Below are 24,858 nucleotides of genomic sequence, written 5' to 3' on the forward strand. Positions count from 1 at the left end.
TTTCTTTTTTAAAATCTGTTCCTTACCCATTTATATTTTTTTTTCAGTGTTTCTAATGGGAGAAGGAAGGAAAATGAAAAATAATTAAAATAATTCAATTACGTTTAAGCAGCTTTTTGAGAATAAGCTTTTTGAGCGTGTATGAACTAATGTTATGTTCTCTTGTCCCATGGATCACAAAAAAGTTGCAGGATTTTTAGTGATTTAAAACTTTGCTCTTTTTAACTTTCATAAACTAAGGAGAATGTTGTAAAATTGAACTACATTGTACTCGCCCATCTTTAACTGGAAAGGGTTAAGATGTTTGAAGCATTTTAAAACATAGGGTCATATCTGTAAGAAAACAGAAACCAACACACTTAAACTCTGTCTATTCTGTTAAAATCAAAGCCAATCATATTTCCTCAAAAGTAGGGTACTATGTTCCTAATTCTTCTTCCCTTCAACTCACTGCTGCTATAGCAAAGTTACAGCTGCAACAACTGACCCAAGTCATTTTCAGTGACTCAGTATTTGCTGAGTAAACAGTTAATTTTTCCTATGCTTGTCAGTGCCTGGCATACGTAAGTGCTGTTAGCTGCATCTTCATCATCGTCGTCGTCATCATCATCCTCGTCGTCACCACGCAATTTTATATTTACTGCTGCCCACACCCACATATACAAATGACTGTCTGCCCTATAGCCTGCTGTCTATGAGAGCAATTTAAATCAAGTAAGATATATTTTAGGTTGCTAATGCTAAGAGCTGAAGAGAAAAAAAAAGGTGACAGGAAGTATGGGTGGTATATGTGAGATTTTTGAAGGTGGCTAAGAAAAGCTTCTTAGAGAAGGTGACATTTAAGAAAGGTTCTGCAGTGAAGGAGTAAGACATGATCTGGGGAGAACTTTCCAGACAAAGTGAAGAGTAAATGCCAAGGCCCTGGGGTAGGAGTCTGCCCAGCCTGATTAAGGAACAGTGAGGCCAGTGGGGCTGCAGGTGTGAGTGTGAGAAGTCAGACAGGAGGCCAGATCACGGAGGGCCTGGCAGGTGGTAGGACTTTTGTTTTGTACTGAGTGACCTAGGGAGATCCTGGAGGGTTCTAGGGAGAGGAATGACATGACCTTACTTAGGTTTTAAGAGAATTACTCTGGCTTCTGTGTTGAGAACATTCTGAAGGTGAGGGTAGGTAAGGGAAAAAACAGTAAACATTTAAGTATCACTATACTATAAACTATAATGGGATAAGATAAAAAAGATATAGACAGAAAATCAAGGTAGTCTCTGGTGACTGCCTACTTCTTTGTTCTGGTCACTGTGACTGCACATAAGAGACCAAATCTCCCAAATAAAAGTCAGGGTTGGTAAACAGTGGTACGTGTGGCTATAACAGCTAAATGCTTCTATTTGCTTATTTAAATTATCCTAAAACATAAAAAAACAGAATTGGTTTCCTAAATTACAGTTTTTGGCAGTGACTAAAGGTCACAATAAAGAACAATAAGCCCCAACTTTCCACAGCAGCTTTTATTTTTCCCTTAAAAAAGAGTCCATTTTCTTATAGAGACATTCATTTACGAAAGACCCACATCAGGCTTTTTCTAAAGTGCCAAAACTTGTACAATCCCCGTAACTTCAGGTGAGAATTATAATGGGCAGAAGAATGTATCAAGTAAAATACTCAAGGCCATCTCAAATCCTGAAGAGCCCCTGGTTTCTGTGACACGGGGCAATTTTGCCAGCAAAGAATTGAATTAAAATCCAGGTAAATATGTTCTAAATCTTCAGGTTCTTAATTCTTTACCATATTGTATCAGATTTTATATTCAAATCTAATTATATTTTGAAAAAAATGTTTTAATAATTCCTAGAAAAATTTCATTCATTAATTTTCTATTTTATTCTCCATACTCTTCTTTGTTTTGTCTGTCTTCTTTTCTTTCCACAAATTCCCGAGGACAATCCCTAAAAAAAGTATTAGTCCCAGTGTTCGGTTGGAGATAAATTTATTCCAACAATCCTCAGGTCTGTGGATGTCTAGAGTGTAAAGCTGCAAGACAGGAATACAAAGTTGTATTAATACCTAGTCTGGACTTTGGGTCATCACAAATAAACATGTTAACACAGAGGAGGAAACAACAAATACAAAAAATACAAATACAAAAGATAAAAAATTAGCTGGGCATGGTGGCACATGCCTGTAGTCCCAGCTACTCAAGAGGCTGAGGTGGGAGGATTGCTTGAGGCCAAGAGGTCAAGGCTGCAATAAGCCGTGATCACCCTACTGCACCCTCCTAGCCTGGGTGAGAGAGTGAGACTCTATCTCAAAAACAAGAAAAAGAAAAAGAAAAATTTACCATATTTTTCAGTTGGAATCATCCAAGCTGTTTCCTAAGAACTTTCAGTTGAGGGCTGCATGAATGCTTGTGAGGCAACCCATACTAATTTTAGTTCTAACTATTTAGAAAGTTCTTCCATATACTAACTGATCTAAAATCCATCTCCCTGCAACTCCTACCCTCCAGTTGTGGTTTTAGTGTCTGCAGCAAAGTTTCTCAATGGAGAACAAGTACCATTTGGGCAGGACAACTCTCTATGATGCAGGGTAATCTGGTGCAGCACAAGATATTGACTGTATCTGGCCATCATCCATATAGTCACCCCTCCTAGTTTATTATGATAACCAAAAATGCCCTCCCACATTTCTAAATCTCTCCTGTTCAGGGACCGACATTTAGAGAAGGGGAGCTAGAGACCTAAATCTGTTGCTAGTAACCTAGAACAAGCATACTCCTTTTTCCCCATGCTAGCCCTGCAAATAACACTAAGGAAGTCTCATGTATGTTCCTATCTTCCTTAGGCATGGGGGACTATTTTTTATTATGTGGTCTGCAGACTTACAATCATGATTTCCTTTATCTTTAAATACTAGAAGATAGCTATGACCATCTCTAAACACTGTATCGAAAACTGGACAGAGAGGCCAGGCATGGTGGCTTATGCCTGTAATCCCAGCACTTTAGGAGGCTGAGGTGGGTGGATCACTTAAGGCCAAGAGTTCGAGACCAGTCTGGCCAACATGGTGAAACCCCGTCTCTACTAAAAAAATACAAAAATGAGCTGGGCATGATGGCGTGTGCCTGTGGTCCCAGCTATTAAGGAGGCTGAGGAACAAGAATTGCTTAAAACCAGGAGGTGGTGGAGGCTGTACTGAGTCAAGATCGTACCACTTCACTCCAGCCTGGGTGACAGAGGGAAGACTCTGTTTCAAAACAAAAAACAACAACGACAACAAAAAACTGGACAGAGGACCATAAATGCAATTTAAAATATAAAGTGGGCTCCAAGTATTTCTTTTTTCTTCCTTTGAGTTTCCTTCTGTCACCCAGGCTGGAGTGCAGTGGCACCATCTTGGCTCACTGTTACCTCTGCCTCCCGGATTCAAGTGATTCTCCTGCCTCAGCCTATCGAGTGGCTGGAATTACAGGTGCACAACACCATGCCCAGCTAAGTTTTGTATTAATAGTAGAGACAAGGTTTATCCATGTTGGCCAGGCTGATTTTGAACTGCTGACCTCAAGTGATCTGCCCACCTCGGCCTCCCAAAGTGTTGGGATTATAGGGGTGAGTCACTGTGCCTGGCCGAGTATTTCTTATAATATTTGTGATTGTCTTAATAATTTTTGCCTTCCTGTACTATTTAATATTCAGGTGTTTAAATATTAACCTATACCCATTATCCAGACCAGACAATCAAATGACAATGTCAGTCCTCATGGAACTGAGCTACGACCAAAAAGGGATGCTGAGAAATTCTGAAGGGAAAAATGGCGACATCCTGGAAAGTCACCAATTCACATTTTAGTTTTCACAGTGAGGAAAACAGTGGAGGGGACACAGCATATGGTTTACTTTATAGACATCAGATTCTGATTTCCTTCATACCATGTTATGTAAGTCTTGCCTACGCTGCTAGTAACTGGCAATAATCTGTATAAAATCAGTCATCTAAATATAGCTTCATGAATACCTTTTTTGTTTTTTTTTTTGAGATGGAGTCTTGCTCTGTTGCCCAGGCTAGAGTACAGTGGCATGATCTTGGCTCACTGGAACCTCTGCCTCCTGGGTTCAAGCCATTCTCCTGCCTCAGCCTCCTGAGTAGCTGGGGTTACAGGTGCCCGCCACCATGCCCAGCTAACTTTTGTATTTTTAATAGAGATGGGGTTTTGCCATGTTCATGTTGGCCAGGCTGGTCAAACTCCTGACCTCAGGTGATCTACCATGAATACCTTTTTGATTCTGTTTAATGAAAATAACAATAACATTGATATAAAAATATAGTCAATTTATTAGCAAGTGATTTAATCAAAATTAGATTCAGTTCATTCATTTTACAAGTCAACAATGTAGATTCTCAACATAAGTTTGTGACAGGTAGGGGATGTGGTGTGGGTGAATATCCTGAAACGACAGCTTCCTGCTCTCTACTGGCAGAACTTTGACAAGTTCTGCATTTCCTGTCTTATCTGGCCTTGGTCTTTATGCCAGCAGAAACCAAATTTATGAATAATTAGTCTACTAACCATCACTAGAAACCCAGTTTTTTTTTTTAAAGCTTTATTTGTCAGTTTGCTTTTACAGTAATTCAACTCAAACCACAAGCTTCAGATATTACCGAAATTTTTCCAACCATGAATTCAGAAGTAATTCCAGGAAAATCAGAGGGGAAAATTTGGATTTAGGTCTGTATTATTTTTTTAAAATAATATAGCTTGGCTGGGGTTGGTAGCTTACACTGGTAATCCCAGCACTTTTGGGAGATCAGGGCAGGAAGACTGCTTGAAGCCAGGAGTTTAAGACCAGCCTAGGCAAAATCTTAAGACCCCATTTCTACAAAAAATAAAAAAAATTAGCCAGGTATGGTGGTGCATGACTGTAGTCCCAGCTACCCAGGATGCTGAGGTGGGAGGATCACTTCAGCCCAGGAGTTAGAGGTTGCAGTGAGCTGTGATTGCACCATTGTGCTCCAGCCTGGACAACCCTGTTTCAAAAAAAAGTTTAGAAATAAAATAAAATACTATAGCTAGCTTTCTTATAAGTTGAGGCCAGAGGACAGGGGGGCTCTGTTAAAGGTAGTATAAGCCAAGTAGTTGTTTAAGAAGTTCCTTGCCAGGTAAACACAGAGGGCATACTGTTTAAATAATTTTTATAATTTATACTAAGGAAATATGAGGGACAAATAAGAAAAAGGTCAAACCTGGTGGGTCAGATGGGCTCCTACAGCACCCAGGGCAGCGTAGTAGGGAGCAGTCTGACCACTGTTCACACCCACCACGCTCAGCGCCCCCAGCATTGCAACACTGAAGCCGCTGAGCCACAGCTTGGTGTTTTCTCCGAACCGCAGAGCCGTGGACTTAAGACCAATCAAAACATCATCTCTTTTGTCCTAATATCAGAAAGAAAAAGAAACTGTTTTTTGAGATTTAGTTCACACACCATAAAATTCACATTTTGAAGTATCAGATTTAGTGTTTTTTAGTATATTCACAAGGTTGTGCAACCAAATACCACTAACTACTTTCAGAAGAAATTGTCTTTTAAAGAACATGCAGATATTCCATAAGCGGTGAAAGATGACAGTAACTCAGAAACAGGCTGATCAGTAATGAATGTGCAGGTCAATCAAAGTTAAATACCACTGCTAAAATCACCATCCAGCTTCATTTCTATATATCATTGTATTTGTTATAATCCTATAATGACTCTTAACTGTATTTTTACAGTGTTAGGATTACAATTCAGCTCTAATTCCTCCCATAGCTCCTCTCTACCTCAGAGTTCTCAAATCTCAATAATCTCCCGTACATTTTAGTTTCAATCTTGCAAAAGTCACAGATGTAGAAAAATGCTCAGGTACCACATAACCACATCCACTCATTTTCCAATTCTAGCCCAATCTATCCCTTGCCTTTTCTATCAAATCCTGTTTAGGTAGAGCTAGGTCTTGATGATATAACCACATGTAGCTGCCTGGTTTCTCCCAGTAAGTTTACTTGTAAGTATCTCCATATACTGTTGTAAATAATGATGGTCACGTGAGATCAGTGGCTGCATGCTGAACTCTCTGCACTGACCTACAGGTAGACAGCAACCTGACAGGCTTCCCTTTGGGGCCCAAATCCAAATAACAATGACTGTGGATGTTTCTGTTTTTCCTTTCATACTACAATCGCCTTCAGGGTGCAAACTGTCTGTAATTATGTGAACCACAAAAGTGCCAGTGAGTATGTGGTGTTTTCCTGAAGTTGTTAATCTAATTGGAGTACTGGTATCCTAAGCACTGGTTCCAGACCTTACTGCAAAAAGTACAGGCATCTCTTCTAACCGTAAGTCAAGTTTCACTTTGGAAGTAAGGCTGATTACAGATCTGCCTTTTCATGATACTACACATGTAGCAGGGAATAGGGGGTTTAGTGGAAGAAAACAGGATGAAATCCAGACATATTCTTCAAGTAAACGGTTGAGAATACATAATCATGTTTCAGAAAAGTACTGAGAAAAACTTTTTTGAAAAGTTCATAAATGTATTCTCAGAACATGTACTATCAAATCATCACACTGTATACCTTGGATATGCATAATTTTATTTATCAATTACTCATCATATAAAGCTGGGGGAAAGTTTATAAATGTAAAAGAAAAAAATGAGTTTTTAGAATTGAATTTATCAAAAAGGCAAAATCAAAAGCTATAAAAACGCATATAATCCTTTACGTCAATAATACCACTTCTAAAAATTTAACTGAAAAACTCCTATTCAAGAAGTATTAATGATTAGAACAATATTACTTATAATTGTGAAAACTCAAACAACTTTAGTCAAAATGGAGAAACTGTTACATTTGTTTCAATTATGGCACATCAAATTTATGGCATGTTAAACTGGGGCATAGACTATCTCATAGTCCACAGTCTTAAAGCGACAATGACAAAGAATTGGTAAAAATATAGGAAAATGTTCACTAACTACACCAAGTATAAAGGTTGCATAATTCAACGATTAGAGGGACAGGAGAATGCAGTGGCTAAAAGCAGTGTCTGAACACTGGGCTTGAATCATAGTTCTGCCAGCCACTAACTGTCGGACATGACAAATACTTCTTCAATGTTTCCTCTTCTGTTAAATGAGGTTAATGTTTAAGTACTTTCCTCGAAGGCTGCTGGGGGATTAAGTTTGTAAAGTACTTAAAACAGTGCCTGGCATATAGTAAATACTACTTAATTGCTTGTAAATAAAATAAATGAGTTGAATTTTGGTAAACACACATAAACATAAAAAAATATTTTGTTGGAGCCATGGAACTGTGAATGACCTTCTTTTTAGAAAAAAAATTCTTCCTCCTTAATTTGGTTCTTAAAAAACAACAACAAATTTAAGAAAAAAGGTTTTCTCCTTAATTTGGTTCTTTAAAAACAGCAACAACTAAACCAAAGTTAAGAAAAAGATAATTTCTTTACCTGATGGGCATAAATAGTATCATATATTAGTGTCCACATAACTCCAGAAAAATAAAGAGGCAGGCAAACAGATGGATCACAGGAACCCTTGATAGCAGACCATCCAAGTAACGCTCCCCAATTAAATGTCAAGCCTACAATTAGCAAAACACAAAAAGGGGGAAAGTCTATACGTACTTTAGAATCCTAAAGGGAAGGAGTGGCATCGGAGCACGTTCAGTGCTCCTGGGTATCAGACTCAGTGTGTGCTGCTTTCTGTGGGTTCCTTCCTTAAACCCTTTCAACCCTCGGTGGTAATTATTAGCTCCATTTTACAAAAAAGAAAACAGGCTCAGAGAGGTTAATAACTAAAGTAACAGAGCTAATAAAAAGAATAATATCCCCTAATTAAGTAAATAGGAGGTTTAAAGAGAAGATTTATCCCACCTAGTATGGTGCGTGACACTACCAATAACAGTAGATGCTGGGATCTGAACTTAGATCTATCTGACTCAAAAACCCATGTTCTTTCTGTTACCACTCTGCCTCCCCTACCAGCTACAGAAACAAGAATATACATAGGAACACTGATTTATTCCACAAGGGCATCGTCTCTGAGGACTGTAAACAAACACCTACATGTTGACAGCTCTCAAATCTCCACTTGCAAGCCTGATCACTCTGCTAAGCTCCAGACTGCATACTGAACCGTCTGCTGGATTCTCTGCCTGCAAGTTGCTCATGTACCTTAAACTCAATGTGCCTCAGATACCTTTTCTCAGAAATCCCTTTTCTCCTCCTATATTACCTATTTCCACTCATGTCCCCTCCTTAACTGATTAAGTGCCTCTCCTTTGTGGTCCCGTAGCGCTCCTGCCTGCCACGTTGTACTGCAATGACCTGTTGATCTGTCATCTCCATCTCCAACTCCTTAAAGACGGTCAGTGTGTTTTAGTCACTTTTATTTTCCCAGTATCTGCTGCAATTCCTGGCACAAAGTAAATGTAGGGGGTTCAATAAATGTTTGGAGTAAATATGCCAGCTTCTTAATATTATCTTACAGATAGGAAATGCTTATATTGAGAATATAATTTCAAATTTAATAAAGAGAACATTCAATGAGAGGATCTTAGAAAAAGATAAATATTCTACCACAACTTCCCCGCAAATCAGGCTCACATCAGTTTCCTGAGTTGCTTTTAGTTCTTTCATTTACTGAAAAAAATGATTCAAAGAACTAGAGTCATTCTAGGAATATTCTAGGAATAGAAAAGTCTGGGAATAGGTATTTTTGCAACAGATTCTGATACCGGCTTACTTAACTATCTTCTTTTTTTCTTCACTAACAAGTATGTATTCAGTACCTACTCTGTGCCAAGTGCTATGCTAAATGCTGGGCCACAATTTATTGACTGGAGACCACAGGAGGCTCTCAACATATTCTTGGTTGAATTAATGCTGTTGAAATGAGTAAGTGCCGGATTAGAATCCTACGGTAGCCCAGAAGAGACTGTCTAACTTCTTCCTGAGAAGCTTCACAGAACAGGAGCTGTCTAAGCTATCACATACACTTTAACCCTTGTTTTCCTGCCACAGAGTGCTTCCTACCCCATTCCCCAAATCCTTCAGGGCATCTAGATTAAACATTTTTTCATGATATACCGAGATTTTTAAAACAGCATTTCAGAAAGCAATGATGGCCAGGCGCGATGGTACACACCTGTAAACCCAGCACTTTGGGAAGCCAAGGCAGGCAGATCGCTTGAGCTCAGGGGTTTGAAACCAGCCTGGACAACATGGCGAAACCCTGTCTCAACAAAAAAAATACAAAAACGAGCCAGGCAGGGTTGTGAATGCCTGTAATCCTAGCTATTCAGGAGGCTGAGGTGGGAGGATCACTTGAGCTTGGGAGGTCAAGGTTGCAGTAAGCTGAGATCGTGCCACTGCACTCCAGCCTGGGCAACAGATCAAGATCCTGTCTCAGAGAAGAAGAGGGGAGAGGAGAGGGTAGGGGAGGGGAGGAGAGGGGGAGAGAGGAGAGGAAAAAATAATGATGATGATGATAACCCTAATAAACATGCAATATTTCTTAGCTAATAAAAATAGCCAACTGCTCTTCTTTAAAATGTGAAAATCTACTATTGGTTAGGAAAATTACATGACTGATTTGTCATTTCATCTTTACCTCTCTATCTACCTATCTCTCCATAAAAATGTAGTTTGCAGGTATCAAAGGAAATACTTAGAATTTTAAGCTCACCCAAGGCTAGTTGAGGCCAGTATGTAATTCTTTTCATTAGTGGGTAGGTGATGACAAGAAGTAAGGATCCTGCTCCCAGAGCTATACTGAAAAGAGGAAAAACCATTAAAGTGATTATTACCACTACCTCTTAGAAACCATGAAATACTTTAAGACAACGACGTAAGTAATACTAATTGGAAAATATATTTTATCTTAAATTATATTTTATGTAAGTTATCTTCCTAGACTTTGACTTTCCCTATTATAAAGGATGAGTAGAAAACTACTTTAAATGTTATAAAACAACCAAACAAAATAATAGCTAACACATACAATACTTTCATGTATTAGGGACTATTCTAAGTGAATCACATTTGTTAATTCATTAGAATCTTCACAATGACTCCAAAAGGCAGGTATTATAATATGAATGTTTATTCTCTTCCTTTTTGGCAGATGGGAAAACTGAAGCACAAAGAAACTAAGTAGTTTGCTAATTGTTATATAGCTAGCCATAGCAGAGCCCAGATTCAAACCTAAGGTAGTCTGGCTCCAGAGTCCAACCTATCCACCACCAAATGTTAACTACCAAATGTTACTGCCTCTCTGAACTGTTTGCAAACATTAAGGCATCTAATAAACTGAGATGTCCTAACTAATAATTAGAGTCAAGATATCCCTCCTTATATGCACGATGTGGTGTTACTTTTCTAGAAAAAAGGAAATACCTTTTTTTAATGAAATGTGAAAATGTGATAAAATAAGATGTTCTTAGGACCTCAAAGTTTATCTAACACTACCCCTTCCAGAAATAACCTTCCAAAGGTATTTTCATGTAATTGATGCTATCAGCACAAGGCATGCAAAATTAAGTCTAGTCTCTATAAAGTAACTCTTTTTGTCTTCCTTCTCTGGCATTGGAGTACTTTGTAAATAGCAATCTGATACACAAAAGTTTCGTTTTGTCTCATTTAAGAGATATAGGAATGAGTCCTCCCACTTCTTTCTTCAGTCATTGACTAGTAACACCACCATCCTCTTTTTACAAAATGAGTATAATCACCTCTGCTTTAAGTCTACTTCAGAGATACTGTCAGCATAAATAAAATTATACACATATGTGTGGCTGTATACACACACATCCACGCACGCACTTAGAAAATCTATGGAATTGCTTTGTGTCACTTAGGGAAAGTAGTACAAATACTGAAGGTGGTTCAAAACAAATTAAATGTTCATTTCTTAACTCCTTTGGCTGAAAGCATTCTTGAAGCAGATTTAAAAATGTGTGGTGAGTTACTTACACTTGCTAACTTACAGTTGCTTGATAAGTAGCAAATGAACAACTTTGTGATAAAGATATTTTATTTTATTCCTACTTTCTCCATTTCAAAGGAGAGATTTTATACACGATGTGGGAAACATGTTTAATATACCTGTAGTAATTCAGACACAGAAGAACACCCAGTGCCAAGGTTAGCTGTCCCCCAAGAAAAACAAAGGACTGAAAAGTTGAAATGTCTCCGGCGGCTATTGGACGATTGGCTGTTCTTGTAACCTTAAAACATAAAAACAGATACCTGAACTTCATGTAATGACTCAATCATTTATTTAAACATTTAGTGAAGAGACTGGCCCATGGTGGGCACAAATATAAATGAAGAGAGAAATCAACATTTTAAGTACTGGCAGGAATCAAAACTTCATATTTAAAACAGCTTTGAAAAGAACTAAAAATTCCCACCACTAATTCTCTTTTCTCCCATGCCCATCTCTAAACAAATAAAACAAAGGAAATTCCTAGCTGGGTGCAGTGTGGCTCAAGCCTGTAATCCCAGCACTTTGGGAGGCTGAGGTGGAAGGATTGTTTGAGGCCATGAGTTCAAGACCAGCCTCAGCAACATAGGGAGGTGCTGTCTCTACAAAATAAAATAAAATAAATAAAATTAGCCAGGTATGGTGATGTGTGCCTGTAGCCCCAGCTATTGGGGAGGCTGAGGCAGGAGGATTGCTTGAGCCTAGGAGGTTGAAACTGCAGTGAGTCATGATCGCACCAAGCTCTCCAGCATGGGTGACACAGCAAGACCCTGTGTCAAATAAATAAATAAATAAATAAATAAATAAAAGACAAAGCAACTTCCTTATCAGCTATTTAGCTATAACATGTTCAATTTCCACAGAGAAAGCCTAAAATATTTACGAACTGGCACAATCTCAGCTCACTGCAACCTCTGCCTCCAAGGTTCAAGTGATTCTCAGCCTCCCAAGTAGCTGGGATTACAGGCATCCACCACCACGCCCGGCTAATTTTTTGTATTTTTAGTAAAGACAACGTTTCACCATATTGGCCAAGCTGGTTTTGAACTCCTGACCTCAAGTGATCCGCCTGCCTCAGCCTCCCAAAGTGGTAGGATTATAAGCATGAGCCATGGCGTCCAGCCCTTTTAATCTTCACAACGGGGTCCTTAACAGATAAAAATTTGTTGATGAAGTGCAAATTCAATTTTTCCTCTTATGGTTGATGGTTGTGCTTTTTGTATTTCTCACAGCTTTCAAGATTTTAAAATTTTCTTTAATTTCCAGAAGTTTGATTATAATGTATTGAGGTGAGGATTCTGTGTGTTTATCGTGTCTGGAGGTTGCTCACCTTCTTAAATATGTAGGCTTAAGTCTTTTGCTAAATTTGGGGCTTTTACAGCCAATATTTCTTCAATCATTTTTCAGCCCCAATCCCTTTCTCCTGCTTTTCCAAGACTCACGAAACAAATAGTAGATCATTTGTTATAGTCCAAAGGTCTTCAATTTTTCAGTCTATTTTCTGTTTTCCAGATGGTGTCATTTCTATTATTCTATCTCCAGTTCACTGATTCCTTCCTCTGTCCCCTCCATTCTGCTGTCGGGCCCATCCACTGAATTATTATTACAATTATTATCTTTCAGTTATAAAATTTCCATTTGGTTCTCCTTTATATTTTCTATTTCTTTGCTGAGAGGTGGTATTTTTCACTTGTTTCAAGCATGTTTGTAATTGCTCACTGAAGCATATTTATGACGGCTGCTTTAAAAATCTTTCTAAGAAATCCTAACATCTCTGCCATCTCAGTGTTGTTCATCTGCTGATTGTCTTTTTTTCACTCAAGTTGAGATTTTCCTAGGTCTTGGTATGACAAATGATTCTTAACTGAAATCAGGACATTTAAGTATTATGTCATGAGACTATGAATCTTATTTAAACCTTTCATTTCAGTTGACTTTTTTTGACACTGCTCTGGCAAAAGAAGGGGGTGGGAGATGCTGCCTAATTGCTACCAGCTGGGGTTACAAGTTCAAGTTCCCAACCTGGTTTCCACTGGTCCCTGCCCAGTAGGCTTTTTATTTTTATTTTTATTTTTTTCCTGTCTGTGCCCAATGACATTTCCAGATTTCTGGCTTCTTCAGTTCCAAGTCTGGGATATATGAAGAAAAACAAAATCTAGGAAATTCTTTGGGTCCTGAGGTCCCTGGCCAGTCTGCCACCTTTTCTCCACAGTCCTCTTATGTTTTTTTTATGTACAATGTCCAGGGGTTTTAGTCATACTTAGTGGAAAGAATAGGGAAAATACATCTATTCCATCTAGTCCATCTTCCTGGAAGCAGAAGTCAAAATCTATGTAATTAGTTTTAACTCTAGTCAAGAGTGTGGGATGTAAACGTTTAGGGGAGAGTCTGTCTACTAAATAAGATAAAGCAATTTAGAATTTTGCAGTCTGCCTTCAAATACTTAATCTCAAATGTTCACTTATCTAAACAGACCCATGCTTCATAAACTGTTAGTAATTTATGGCACTATTTTTCATTTTCTGGAAGGCTTATACTAAGCTAGAAATTTTTTTAAGTGATGAACTACTATTAACATGTTCAAGAGTTATCTTGAAGTGATATATGCCAGAAGCCTCATTCATAGAGTGTACAGAATAAAAACTGACCGGGATGTGTGGACCTCCAAATCAAGAAAGTGTGTATCTCATATGTTTGTTGGTTTCTTGTATATCTTCTTTTGAAAAATGTCTGTTCATGTGCGTTGCCTACTTTTTAAAGGGGTTTTTTTTTCCTTGTTGTTTGAGCTCCTTATAGATTCTAGACATTAGCCCTTTGTTGGACACATTGTTTATAAATATTTTCTCCCATTCTGTAGGTGGTCTGTTTACTCTGCTGATTATTTCTTTTGCTATGCAGAAGCTTTTTAGTTTAATTAAGTCTCATTTGTCTATTTTTGTTTCTGTTGTGTTTCCTTTTGGGGACTTAGTCAGATATCACTAATCATCAGAGAAATACAAATTAAAACCACAATGAGATACCATCTTCTATGCCAGTCAGAATGGCTATTATTAGAAAGTCAAAAAACAGACGTTGGTGAGGATGTGGAGAAAGGGGAACACTTATAAATGGTTGGTGGGGCTGTAAATTAGTACAATCTCTATGGAAAAAAGCATGAAGATTTCTCAAGAACTAAAAACAGAACAACTAATTCAATAATCCCACTAGTGGGTATCGACCCAAAGGAAAAGAAATCATTTTGCCAAAAAGACACCTGCACTCGTACATTTATGACAGCATTATTCACAATAGCAAAGTCGTGGAATCAACCAAAGTGGATGACTTTGGTTGTTATCAATGGATGACTAGATTAAAAAATGTGGTATATATACACCGTGGAATACAAGGCCATAAAAAAGAATAAAATCACATCATTTGAAAAAGCAACATGGATGGAACTGGAGGCTATTATTCTTAGTGAAATGACTCAGAAACAGAAAGTCAAAACCACATGTTCTCACTTATAAGTGGGAGTTAAACAACGGGTACACAGAGACATACAGAGTGGAATAACAGACACTGGAGACGCCAAAAGGTGGGAGGGTGGGAGGGAAGTGGAGGATGAAATACTACCCATTAGATCATACTACATATGGGTACACTAAAAGCCCAGACTTCACCACTACACACTATATCCATGTAACCCAACTGTAACTGTACCCCTAAATCCATCAAAACAAAAACATTTTTAAAGAAAAAGAAAAAAGGACAGTGTGCATCTCTTGGCAAATTAAGGCATCCCAATTGTGCCAGAGAAATGCTTTACCATACAGCTCCTGCCATTCTTCTACTACACCCCATATCCTCCAGCCACACGCAGACCATGTAGTTGCTGTTATCAAACAAATACTCATCTCACAGCCATGCCTCTGGACCTGCTGTTCCCTCTGTCTAGAGAAACCTTCACCCTCTAGCCCACTCTTTTTTGCCATCCTATTCTTTCAGAGTTCAAAGGTCACCCCTGCCTGGAAAGTTATCTCTAATCCTCTCCCTTAGGTTGAGGTAAGTGGTCTTCAGCAAGTTCCCTGATGAACACTATTCTCAAAAGACTTCTGCTGTATTATAATTACTAAACCCTGAATGTCAGGAATGTTGTATTTCATCGATGCAGTCCTAGAACCTGCCACTGGGTCTTCCACATAGCAAGTACCCAATAAATGTTTTTGAATTAAAAAATATATTAATGGCCAGGCGCAGCGGCTCATACCTGTAATCTCAGCACTTTGGGAGGCCGAGGCAGATGGATCACCTGAGATCAGGAGTTTGAGACCAGCTTGACCAACATGGAGAAACACCGTCTCCACTAAAATACAAAATTAGCCGGGCATGGTGGCGCATGCCTGAAATCCCAGCAGTCAGGAGGCTGAGGCAGGAGAATCACTTGAACCTGGGAGGCAGAGGTTGCGGTGAGCCGAGATCGCACCACTGCACTCCAGGCCTGGGCAACAAGATTGAAATTCCGTCACACACACACACACACACACACACACACTCACACACGTAATGCTATTCTATTAACTAAAAATTATTATAGGTATGCCTTGATTAAGGAAAATTCAGACTACATAAAAGGCAAACTAGGAGTGATTATTAACTTTATATAAGTTTATATAAGATTATTCACTTTTTATAATTCAATGTGAGTTTCTTTTAAAATCAAATTTCAATTGATTATTTACTCAAGCATTTAATGATCTTGTACTAATTATGGCATAGTTACTAAGATAAAAAGGCAAATAAGATGGCCCCTTTCCTTGAGAAAATAACGAAGAACAAGGAAATAATTATACACATGCATTAGAATAGGTACAAAAAAAAATCCAGAGAAAAATAATGCATCAAACTCTTAACAGAAGTTTTCTCTAGGGGGTAAGAGGAGGAGATAAGGACGACTTGCACTTTTCCTTGGTTGCAATTCTATATTGTCTACATTTTTCGGAACAAGCATGTATTATTTTTCTAAGGAGAAAAAATGGGTAAAGTTATGTTTTTAAAAGAAACAATTATAGGAAATGCTAACAAGGGCTGCCTTGATTCACTTGATTTATGTAAGAATAGTTAGGGCTCTAAAATACATCTCAAAGGAAGGGGTGACAGATCTTTGGACACTTGAAGGTTCAGGATGGATTTTTCACTTTCACTCCTAACCTCTAACTCCCTCACCCTCAGTCTTCCAAATTCTCAATTCACTTTATAATAAAGTACACACCTTGCCCCTTGGGCCACTCTTGTGTTAAGAAATGAAGTATTGTACTCTGCACTTTGCAATACCAGCTATTCAACAGATCCTGGCACTTTCTATGCTGGATCTCGGTAGTCACTGAATGATCTTGTTGCTTTATATGGCATTCAAAAGCGATACCACTATGTTATTCTGCAGAATTGAGAAGAGCCTCTCTATTCCTTTTCAGGATGAAATTACCTTTTTATCATAGTCCTGGTCCCACATGTCATTAATAGTACAGCCTGCTCCACGCATCAGAATAGCTCCAGTGCCAAAGAGGGAGAGCATGTACCAATCTGGAAAACAACCTGGTTCAGCCGCCAAACCAATGCTCCAGGTACATGGTAAATACAGCAGCCAGGTTCCTACGCAAAAATAAAAAGACAAAAAAGGTATACATTTAAGTCAGTTAACTGTCTTCATTTGTTTAAACACCACATACCAAAGAAATAAAGACACTATAAGTAAAAAAAAAAAAAAAAAAAAAAAAATGACAAAACTGAGAGAATAAATTTGCAACTCAAATCACAAAGGACTCCTTATTATGCAGAGTGCTGAGAAGAGAGAGATCAACAGTTCAATTAAAAACTAGACAAACCACCTAATAAAAATTCACATAAAAAATACAAATGGCTCTTCTACGTATGAAAAGATACTCAACTTTGAGAACCACATGAAAACTACATTGAGATAACAATTTTCACCTATCACTGGCAAAACCCAATGTCTGACAACGCACTCTAGGGAGTTGAACACTCTTATGTATTTCTAATGAGGTTACAAAATGGCCCTACCTTTGTGAAGGACAACTTAAAAATTGTTTATTGTGTGTTTATACATGTATATAAATATATATATGTACCTATATATAAAACATTCATACACGAACGTTAATATGCTCACAGACCATGTCAGGAAGAACACACCAGAAACAGATAATAATGGTTGCTTCTGGGGAGGGGAACTGTGTGGACAGGAGACGGGGTAAGAGACTTGCCTTTCACTCTACACCCTAGCACCTTCTGAATATTGTATCATATACACACATTACCTACTCAAAAAAGCAAAAATTTCCTTTACTATTGTTAGTACAATACACTAAGATGGTCTAGTTTATTTATTCATTTTTTTTTTTTGAGACAGCATCTCACTCTGTCACCCAAGCCAGAGTGCAATGGCATAATCGTAGCTCACTGTGGCTTCAAACTCCTGGGCTCAAGTGATCCTCCTGCCTCTGCCTCCCGAATAGCTAGAACTACAGGTGCAAGCCACCACGCCCAGGTAATTATGTTGCTCAGGCTAGTCCCAAACTCTTGGCCTCAAGTAATCTTCCCCCCTTAGCCTCCCAAAGTGCTGGGATTATAAGTGTTAGATTTTTTGTTATTTTGAACTGAGTACTTTGCAGCTACATGTACAAATGGGGTTAGTTCTTAGTACTTAACCAACAAACTAGATGAAATTAAGACAAAAACAAATAGATTATATAAAAGACTTCAAATATGAACTTTAATATTCTACTTCTAAAAGAAAGTCTTTCAACTGATGTTTGGATATGCTGCCTATTAGATACATTCTGAGCTTTCCTTCCCTATGGAGGGATACAAGAGAAAAGGGATTTGGGACTAAAGAAAGTTCAGATCCCGAAGAAAAAATGGTCAAATGACTAAAGTCCCTGTAATCATGTTTAAGCTTCACTAGGTTTAAGCTTTATTCATTTACACATATTGATGAAGCATATACTCTGTGCCAGAACTGTGCTAAGAACTGGGAATACAATGGTGGCTAAGACAGAGGTGGCTTCTGCCTTCATGCAGCTCATAAATCAAAAGGAAGAAATGCAGTTAAATAAGCAATAACAATAAAAGATCAATCCAACAACAGGACAAGAACAGGGTCCTTCAAAGGCATAAAACAAAGCTGTCCAAGTTAGTTAGCTAGTTTTGGGAGGCGGTAGAGAGGAATCAGAGTGTCTTTTCCAAAGGGGATTTACATTTCCACAACAGAAAAAAAAGTTAAGGAGAAGCCTCAAGCTAACACCTTGAGAAATGGCCAGTCCAGACCTGAATTCAGGTTGTCCTGGACAGACTCATACTTGGTACACTCCACAGTAACAATGGTTAACATTTACGGAGTGTTCATGAAGTGTCAGGCAGTGTTCTAAATGCTTTATACGTCTAAACTTATTTAATCTTCAATGACATCTTTATATTAAACTTATTTATTTATATATTTATATTAGAGACAGGGTCTGGCTCTGTTGCTGAGGCTGGAGTGCAGTAACAAGATCATAGTTCACTACAGCTTCTGACTCCTAGGCTTAAGCAACACTTCCGCCTCAGCCTCCCAAGTAACAACCTTACATAGTAGGTATTGTTAATAACCCTATCTTACAGATGAGGAAACAGATACACAGAGTGGTTTAAGTAAAACATAGTAGATGTAACTACTTTCTTTACCCTGGAGCTCTGAGTATAGTTCACAAGGGACAGAGGAATAGCTGATCCTATCCTCCCAGGCTAGAGAAGAAAGAATACCACTTCACAGCTATTATTTCCTGGTATAATTAGAACTAAAGGTTCCCCTAAAAAGAAAAAAATTCTAGACAGAAAGATGTGTAACCACCTATAGTGTTTTCTATCAGGAACAAAACTCGCTTGGCCAGAAATCTGTATTAAAAGTACCATATGGCCGGGCGCGGTGGCTCAAGCCTGTAATCCCAGCACTGTGGGAGGCCGAGACGGGAGGATCACGAGGTCAGGAGATTGAGACCATCCTGGCTAACACGGTGAAACTCCGTCTCTACTAAAAATACAAAAAACTAGCCGGGCGAGGTGGCGGGCGCCTGTAGTCCCAGCTACTCCGGAGGCTGAGGCAGGAGAATGGCGTAAACCCGGGAGGCGGAGCTTGCAGTGAGCTGAGATCTGGCCACTGCACTCCAGCCTGGGCGACAGAGCGAGACTCCGTCTCAAAAAAAAAAAAAAAAAAAAAAAGTATCATATTCACTTACTGATAGGAATCTGCAGAGCTCCCCTACAGATGACAAGGGTTCCTACAGTGAAGGGGAAAGTAAGACTTCTCAGTTCTATGTCTGCCACTTGTAAGTTGAGTGACACTAGACAGTCAAGTATCTTAAGGCTTAAGTCTTTGTTTCATCTGTAAATGAGGGAAGAGAACAGCTACCTCAGAGAGTCGTTATGAGATGACAATATTAATGATGATGTTATGATAACAATAATAACAGATACATGGCCCTTATTGTACCAGGCGGTTTCACAAAACACTTTTGACTCTCACAACAAGCCTATGAGATAGGCACTATTTTTATTACAACCATTTTACAAATACAGAAACTGATGCGGAGAAGGAGTAATTGAGCCCAAGACCACACAGGTAAAAAGTGGCCAAGGTGGTATTCCAACCCTGATGGTCTGGCTGCAGTCTGTGTCCTAAGTCTAATGCTGTCACTCTGTACACCCTAAATCTCTCCATACACTTCAGTTTCACCTGTTCTTTTGTCCCTACTGATTTTTAGCAACATTTTTTTTTGTCTTCCATATGACACTTTCATTCCCCATACTTTTCTGTGAAGAAAGATGCAGAGGTAGCAAAGACAAGAGACAAGTAGATTGCAAAAAGAAATGTTTCTTGTAGAAAAAGGAAAAACTCTAAGGGAGATGAAATAAAATGAGCAAGTTCTGAGGGGTGATGAGCAAATCAAAGACAGATGATCTTTAAGACATCATCACCCATAAATGTAGTAAAACAAAAAATTACACTTCCAATTTGGTGGAAAGAGTGCCACCTGCTGAAACTTTCCGGAATAAGGTAGTTTGGCCCATTTGAAAGAAACTATTGCCTTCTCAAAAACAACGAAACCTGCTATTGATCAGTGAAGGTAACAAGCTATAACTTCAACAAAGTAAAACAATGAACATACAATTACCCCACAAAATAAGAATTTAAATAAAGAATTATCAAACCTGGAATTCTACTCCTGTCAATTATTGTTCCTGGCATATGTTAGGGGTTCAAATGAATTCTAACATTGTACTATGTAGTTTTCTGTAATGATCACCTTATTTAGAACCAAACCATGCAGGCTAGTATCTTCCTAACATATACAATCTGTAAGTATAATATTCTCCAATCCCCACTTCTAAGATAATAATGGCTATTTCTTCAGTACATATTATGACAGGCACTGTTCTAAGTACTTAACATATATTAATGAATTTTCATGACCTCACAAAGTCCACATTATCATTAATAGTATCTTCATTTTACAGATGATAAATAGATGCCCAGAGAGGTGAAGTAATCTAACCAAGGTCCCTAGATAAGCAGGGTGGAGGTTCACATCCAAGAGGTCTGGCTCCAGAGTTTTGTTCATAACCCCTTTGCTGCCTCCTGTTACATGGCGGAAGGTCCAGCCACTAAGAGAGAAGCCAGAGGTTTAACTGGGGAAATGGGAATAATGGCAGATGTTCATCTATAAGCCTACACTGCCACTCCATGCCACAGACTCCAAGAACAGAATTATAGTCAGGCTTCAGATTGGAACTGGGCTTGGAAATGTATGCCTCTCAACATGAATCTCCCCAAAATGCACAGGGGTCATACACAGCCTCCCAATGATGGCAGGGCTGTACCTATCATTCAATGGGCTTTTATGCTTTAATAGCTGACTGTTATAACTTAGTGCTCTGATCCCAAATAGGTCGTGCATAAATCTAGAATACCAAAAGCAAGGCCTAATTTGGGTCTTGTATGGGCAAAAGTGGAGTGAATGTACCTAGGCCTTTGAATACATCCCCATACACTGCAATGGCAAATGTCATCATCTAGATTGGCTGGAGTTCATCCTCCACTTCTCCCTCCACGTTATCCAGCTTCTTCAGACCCGTTCTTGTCTAGTCTCGTTTCCCATTTTCCACACTCACTTGGTGTTCCAGGTCAGGCTCATAATCGTAGTGTTCTAACACTCCATCCTTCGTTCTTTGCAAAAATACTTCTCGCACTAAGATCTCCTCTCTCCTTTGCAAAATCAACTTGTCCTTTGGAGTATAATTTCTTCTTGAAACTTTCCAGCAAGGGACCCACAGTAATTTCTCTTTTTTCCTGTAGCACTTGCTATCTGTACCACTCATATTTGATCCATATTTTCCTAGCTCACCAAATAGTCTTTTTCAACTAGACCAGAGTTCCTTGAAAGCAAGGAGTTTCCACAGCTCTTTCTATCTCTATGGCCGGACAATGTAGTAGGAACTTATTAATTCACTTAACACTACTTGAGAAGCCAATCAACCAGTAAGTGCATAAGGTTAGTGGTGCTATTAAGAAAAATTGTGGATAAAGCGATAGAAAGTGAGGTTGGTAGGTGTTAATTAAAATAGGAAAGTCAGGGAAATCTTCCTGTCGGAAGCAATTGTGAGCTGACAGGCAGTCTGTAAGCGCTGTCTCTGCTGCGTTCAAATGAATTAAATCTTTGCCTTGTGGGTGACACAGGTAAAAGAGCTCCGACTCCGGATCAAAACACAGAGTTTTTCTGGTCTGGCTCTGACGAGGAGCCTTAGTTTTCCTCAGCGTCTTAACTGTCTTAATTATTGTCTTTGTGGGCCTTACAAGATTGCAGGGAGGATCAAACATTCTAATAAATGAATGAAGGCCACGAGAACGGAACCTTCCGCTTGAGTCACCGTTTAAACAAGTATTTGTGGAAAGAGAATTATCTTGCCCGCTTCAGGTGCTCAGGATGCAGACAGACGTGAAACTGTCGAGTCCTTTAGGAGACTGTCACGACTGCGTGTCCCGAGGCGACTCGCCCCTGGGCGTACGGCAGTCGGCAGCCAAGCCCAAGCTTTCATGCTCTCATTTCCATCACTCCCGGGCCGGCCGCCGCGGACAGCTCCGCGGAGCCGAGTCGGAGGCTGCTACTTGCAAATTCCCGGGCAGCCCGCCCACCCGCACTCACCAATGGGTTTGTCCAACCGCATGAGGCGCAAGTACGGCTGCAGGGGGCGGGGCGCGGAGTTCACCACCGCCGTCGCGGACAGGCTGAGCTGGCGCCCGCGCGGCCCGGGACAGGCGGAGGGCTGCAAGTCACCACCGTGGGGCGCGCCGATCGCACGCGGCAGGGCGAAGGAGCGGCCCCGCCAGCCCGGCAGCGACGCCAGTGCCACAGACCGCAGGCCCAGCGCGAACCCCGCGGCTCGCGAGCCCAGCATGGCGCTGGGAAGGCCGGGAGAGCTTGGATTGACGTCATTCCCCAGCGGGCATGCGCAGTGGCATCCGCAGGATGCAATCCAAGTCTGCCAGGCTGGGCGGCGGTGTGAACAGAACCTTTTCTCATCCTTGCTTGAGAAAAAGGGGTCATCGTGGTCGCTTACTGTAAGGGAGGAATACTTAATGTAAAAGGAATTCCTGTTGGCAAAAGGCAAAAAAATTACCACAAATTTAGTTGTAATTTTTTACAACTCGATCTCGATTGACTTTGTGATTCTGTTATCGGGCAACACTCAGAACAGGGGTCTCTGAGGAAACAAACGAAAAATAGAATCGGGCAACACCTTATTCCATAAAATAGAGTAAGTGTTCCAAAGAGTCGAGCGGAGGAAGTTGGCTTTATAGACAGAAAAAGAGCTGAAGAAAGCAGAAGCGGAGAACAAAAAGCGTATTGGTCACTTCAAATTACTTTCACTGCGAGGAGGGGACAGGGAAACAACAGTAGAGAAGTAACTGATTGGTTATCATCAGGTTACTCCAGGTTAAGGACTAAAACAGGAAACTTAATTGTCATGACGATTGCATTTTGAAACGGCTTGGTTGGAAAATTGGCTGTTGTCTCTTTCCTGACTTCTCAGAATGTCAGATACAACTTAGTTTTAGTTTGGTGACTTGGAACTTTAGCATGGGTGACTCTTGATTCTTAGTCTGATCTGTTGAGACCTAGTGCAGGAACTTAGTTCAAAACAATGGCCCCCTATAGTTTAACACTATTATCAGCTTTCTCCATAAAATGAAAAGGATGGTGTTTATACATATGGAACAGTTGTACCAGGAAAAAAAAAAAAAGCTTTGAAAAACGTACTGAATCCAAAAGAATTTGCATACACGTTTAGCCATTTTAAAACAAAAAGGGCACCAAGTGGCCACATACAAGACTGTTAATTAAAATCGCATTCAGGATTAAGGGATGCTCATTACACAAGTGAAAATTTTAAATTTGACAGCCCTTCAAAGGAGTTCGTGTAATCAGCAGACAACCAGCGTGTGTGATGCTAAGAACCTGGAGCTGAAAAGTCAGCACTCTTTTTTTTGAGACAGAGTCTTGCTCTGTCATCCAGGCTGGAGACCAGTGGAGGGATCATGGCTCACTGCAGCCTCCACCTCTTGGGCTTAATCAGTCCTCCCATCTCAGCATTCTAAATAGCTGGAACCTGCAGACAGGAGCCACCATGGCTGGCTAATTTTTAAATTTTTCGTAGAGAGGAGGTCTCACTGTATTGCCCAGGCTGGTCTGGAACACCTGGGCTAAAGCGATCCTCCTGCCTCAGATGATCAGCACTCTTTTTCATAAGCAACTCTGTATACCGCTGTGTGCCAGGCACTTTACATGTGTCATCTCATTTAACCTCTCACTGAGTAACCCTAGGCAAGTCACTCGTCTGGATTTTAATGTTCTAGGAAGTTGACTTAGTCTTTAGGCTCCTTTCCATAAAGCCTGTACAATGATTCTGTGACTTCTTGCACATCTCAAGTACAGCAAGTTGGATGCCTGGCCACTTTGGTGTAATAAGGCAGGGGGTACCTAGCCTTTCTCCTGCCTGCAAAGAATAAAGGCCAACAGGAAATTTAGTAACACTCCTAGTTGTTTAGATGGGAGATGATTTAGATCTGACTCAAACCTGAAAAGGGTGTAATATTAGTCATGTATTGCATCCGTGACTTTCCAATTTAGGTCCAAACTCTTTGTTTAAAGAAATATATTAAGAATGTCAAGATGGCAACAGCAGGACATTAAACCAAGTACAAGGTCCTTCTTAGCGTAGGCCCTGGGTGACTGCACAGGTACCCATGATGCTGACCCTTCCCAGAAGTGATATAATCCTAAGATATTTGGTCCAGTTAAAGTGCACAGGAAACTGAGACGTCACTCTGCTAATTTGTAGAACAAGAGAACAGTCACATAGAGTAGAGCCCTAACTTTCAAGAATCTCCTCTGGACTAATGTCAAGGCACAGTATGCCCTTGGGAAAGCCATTTAACTGCTGCAAACTCTTCAGAAAAGGCAGAGACTAGGCTTTCTCTAAAAGGGCCTGTAAGGCTCCAATTCCTCATTTTGGATTGGGCAGGAACTCATTTTGTTTTAAACCTATTACACACAGGAACTGAAATGGTAAATTTTACATGTTAATTTGGCTAGGCAATAGTGCCAAAATATTTGGTCAAAAATTATTCTGGCCAGGTACTGTGGCTCACACCTGTGATCCCAGCACTTTGAGAGGCCCAGGTGAGAGAATTGCTTGAGCCCAGGAACTCAGGACCAGCCCAGGCAACATAG

General features: G+C 39.7%; 1 protein-coding gene across 1 annotated transcript; it reads right to left on the reverse strand.

Annotated features, from left to right (window-relative positions):
- Positions 1-1,488: 1,488 nt before the first annotated feature.
- On the reverse strand, positions 1,489-22,671 carry COQ2 (coenzyme Q2, polyprenyltransferase). The gene is given in 8 exon segments (XM_007999104.3): positions 1,489-2,029; positions 5,237-5,425; positions 7,498-7,631; positions 9,737-9,822; positions 11,155-11,276; positions 16,497-16,663; positions 22,270-22,542; positions 22,545-22,671. Coding segments are annotated over 8 exon segments (1,263 nt in total). The 3' UTR covers positions 1,489-1,864.
- Positions 22,672-24,858: the final 2,187 nt, after the last annotated feature.

Source organism: Chlorocebus sabaeus, chromosome 7, assembly GCF_047675955.1.
Source record: "Chlorocebus sabaeus isolate Y175 chromosome 7, mChlSab1.0.hap1, whole genome shotgun sequence".
In the NCBI taxonomy this organism is placed as follows: Eukaryota; Metazoa; Chordata; class Mammalia; order Primates; family Cercopithecidae; genus Chlorocebus; species Chlorocebus sabaeus.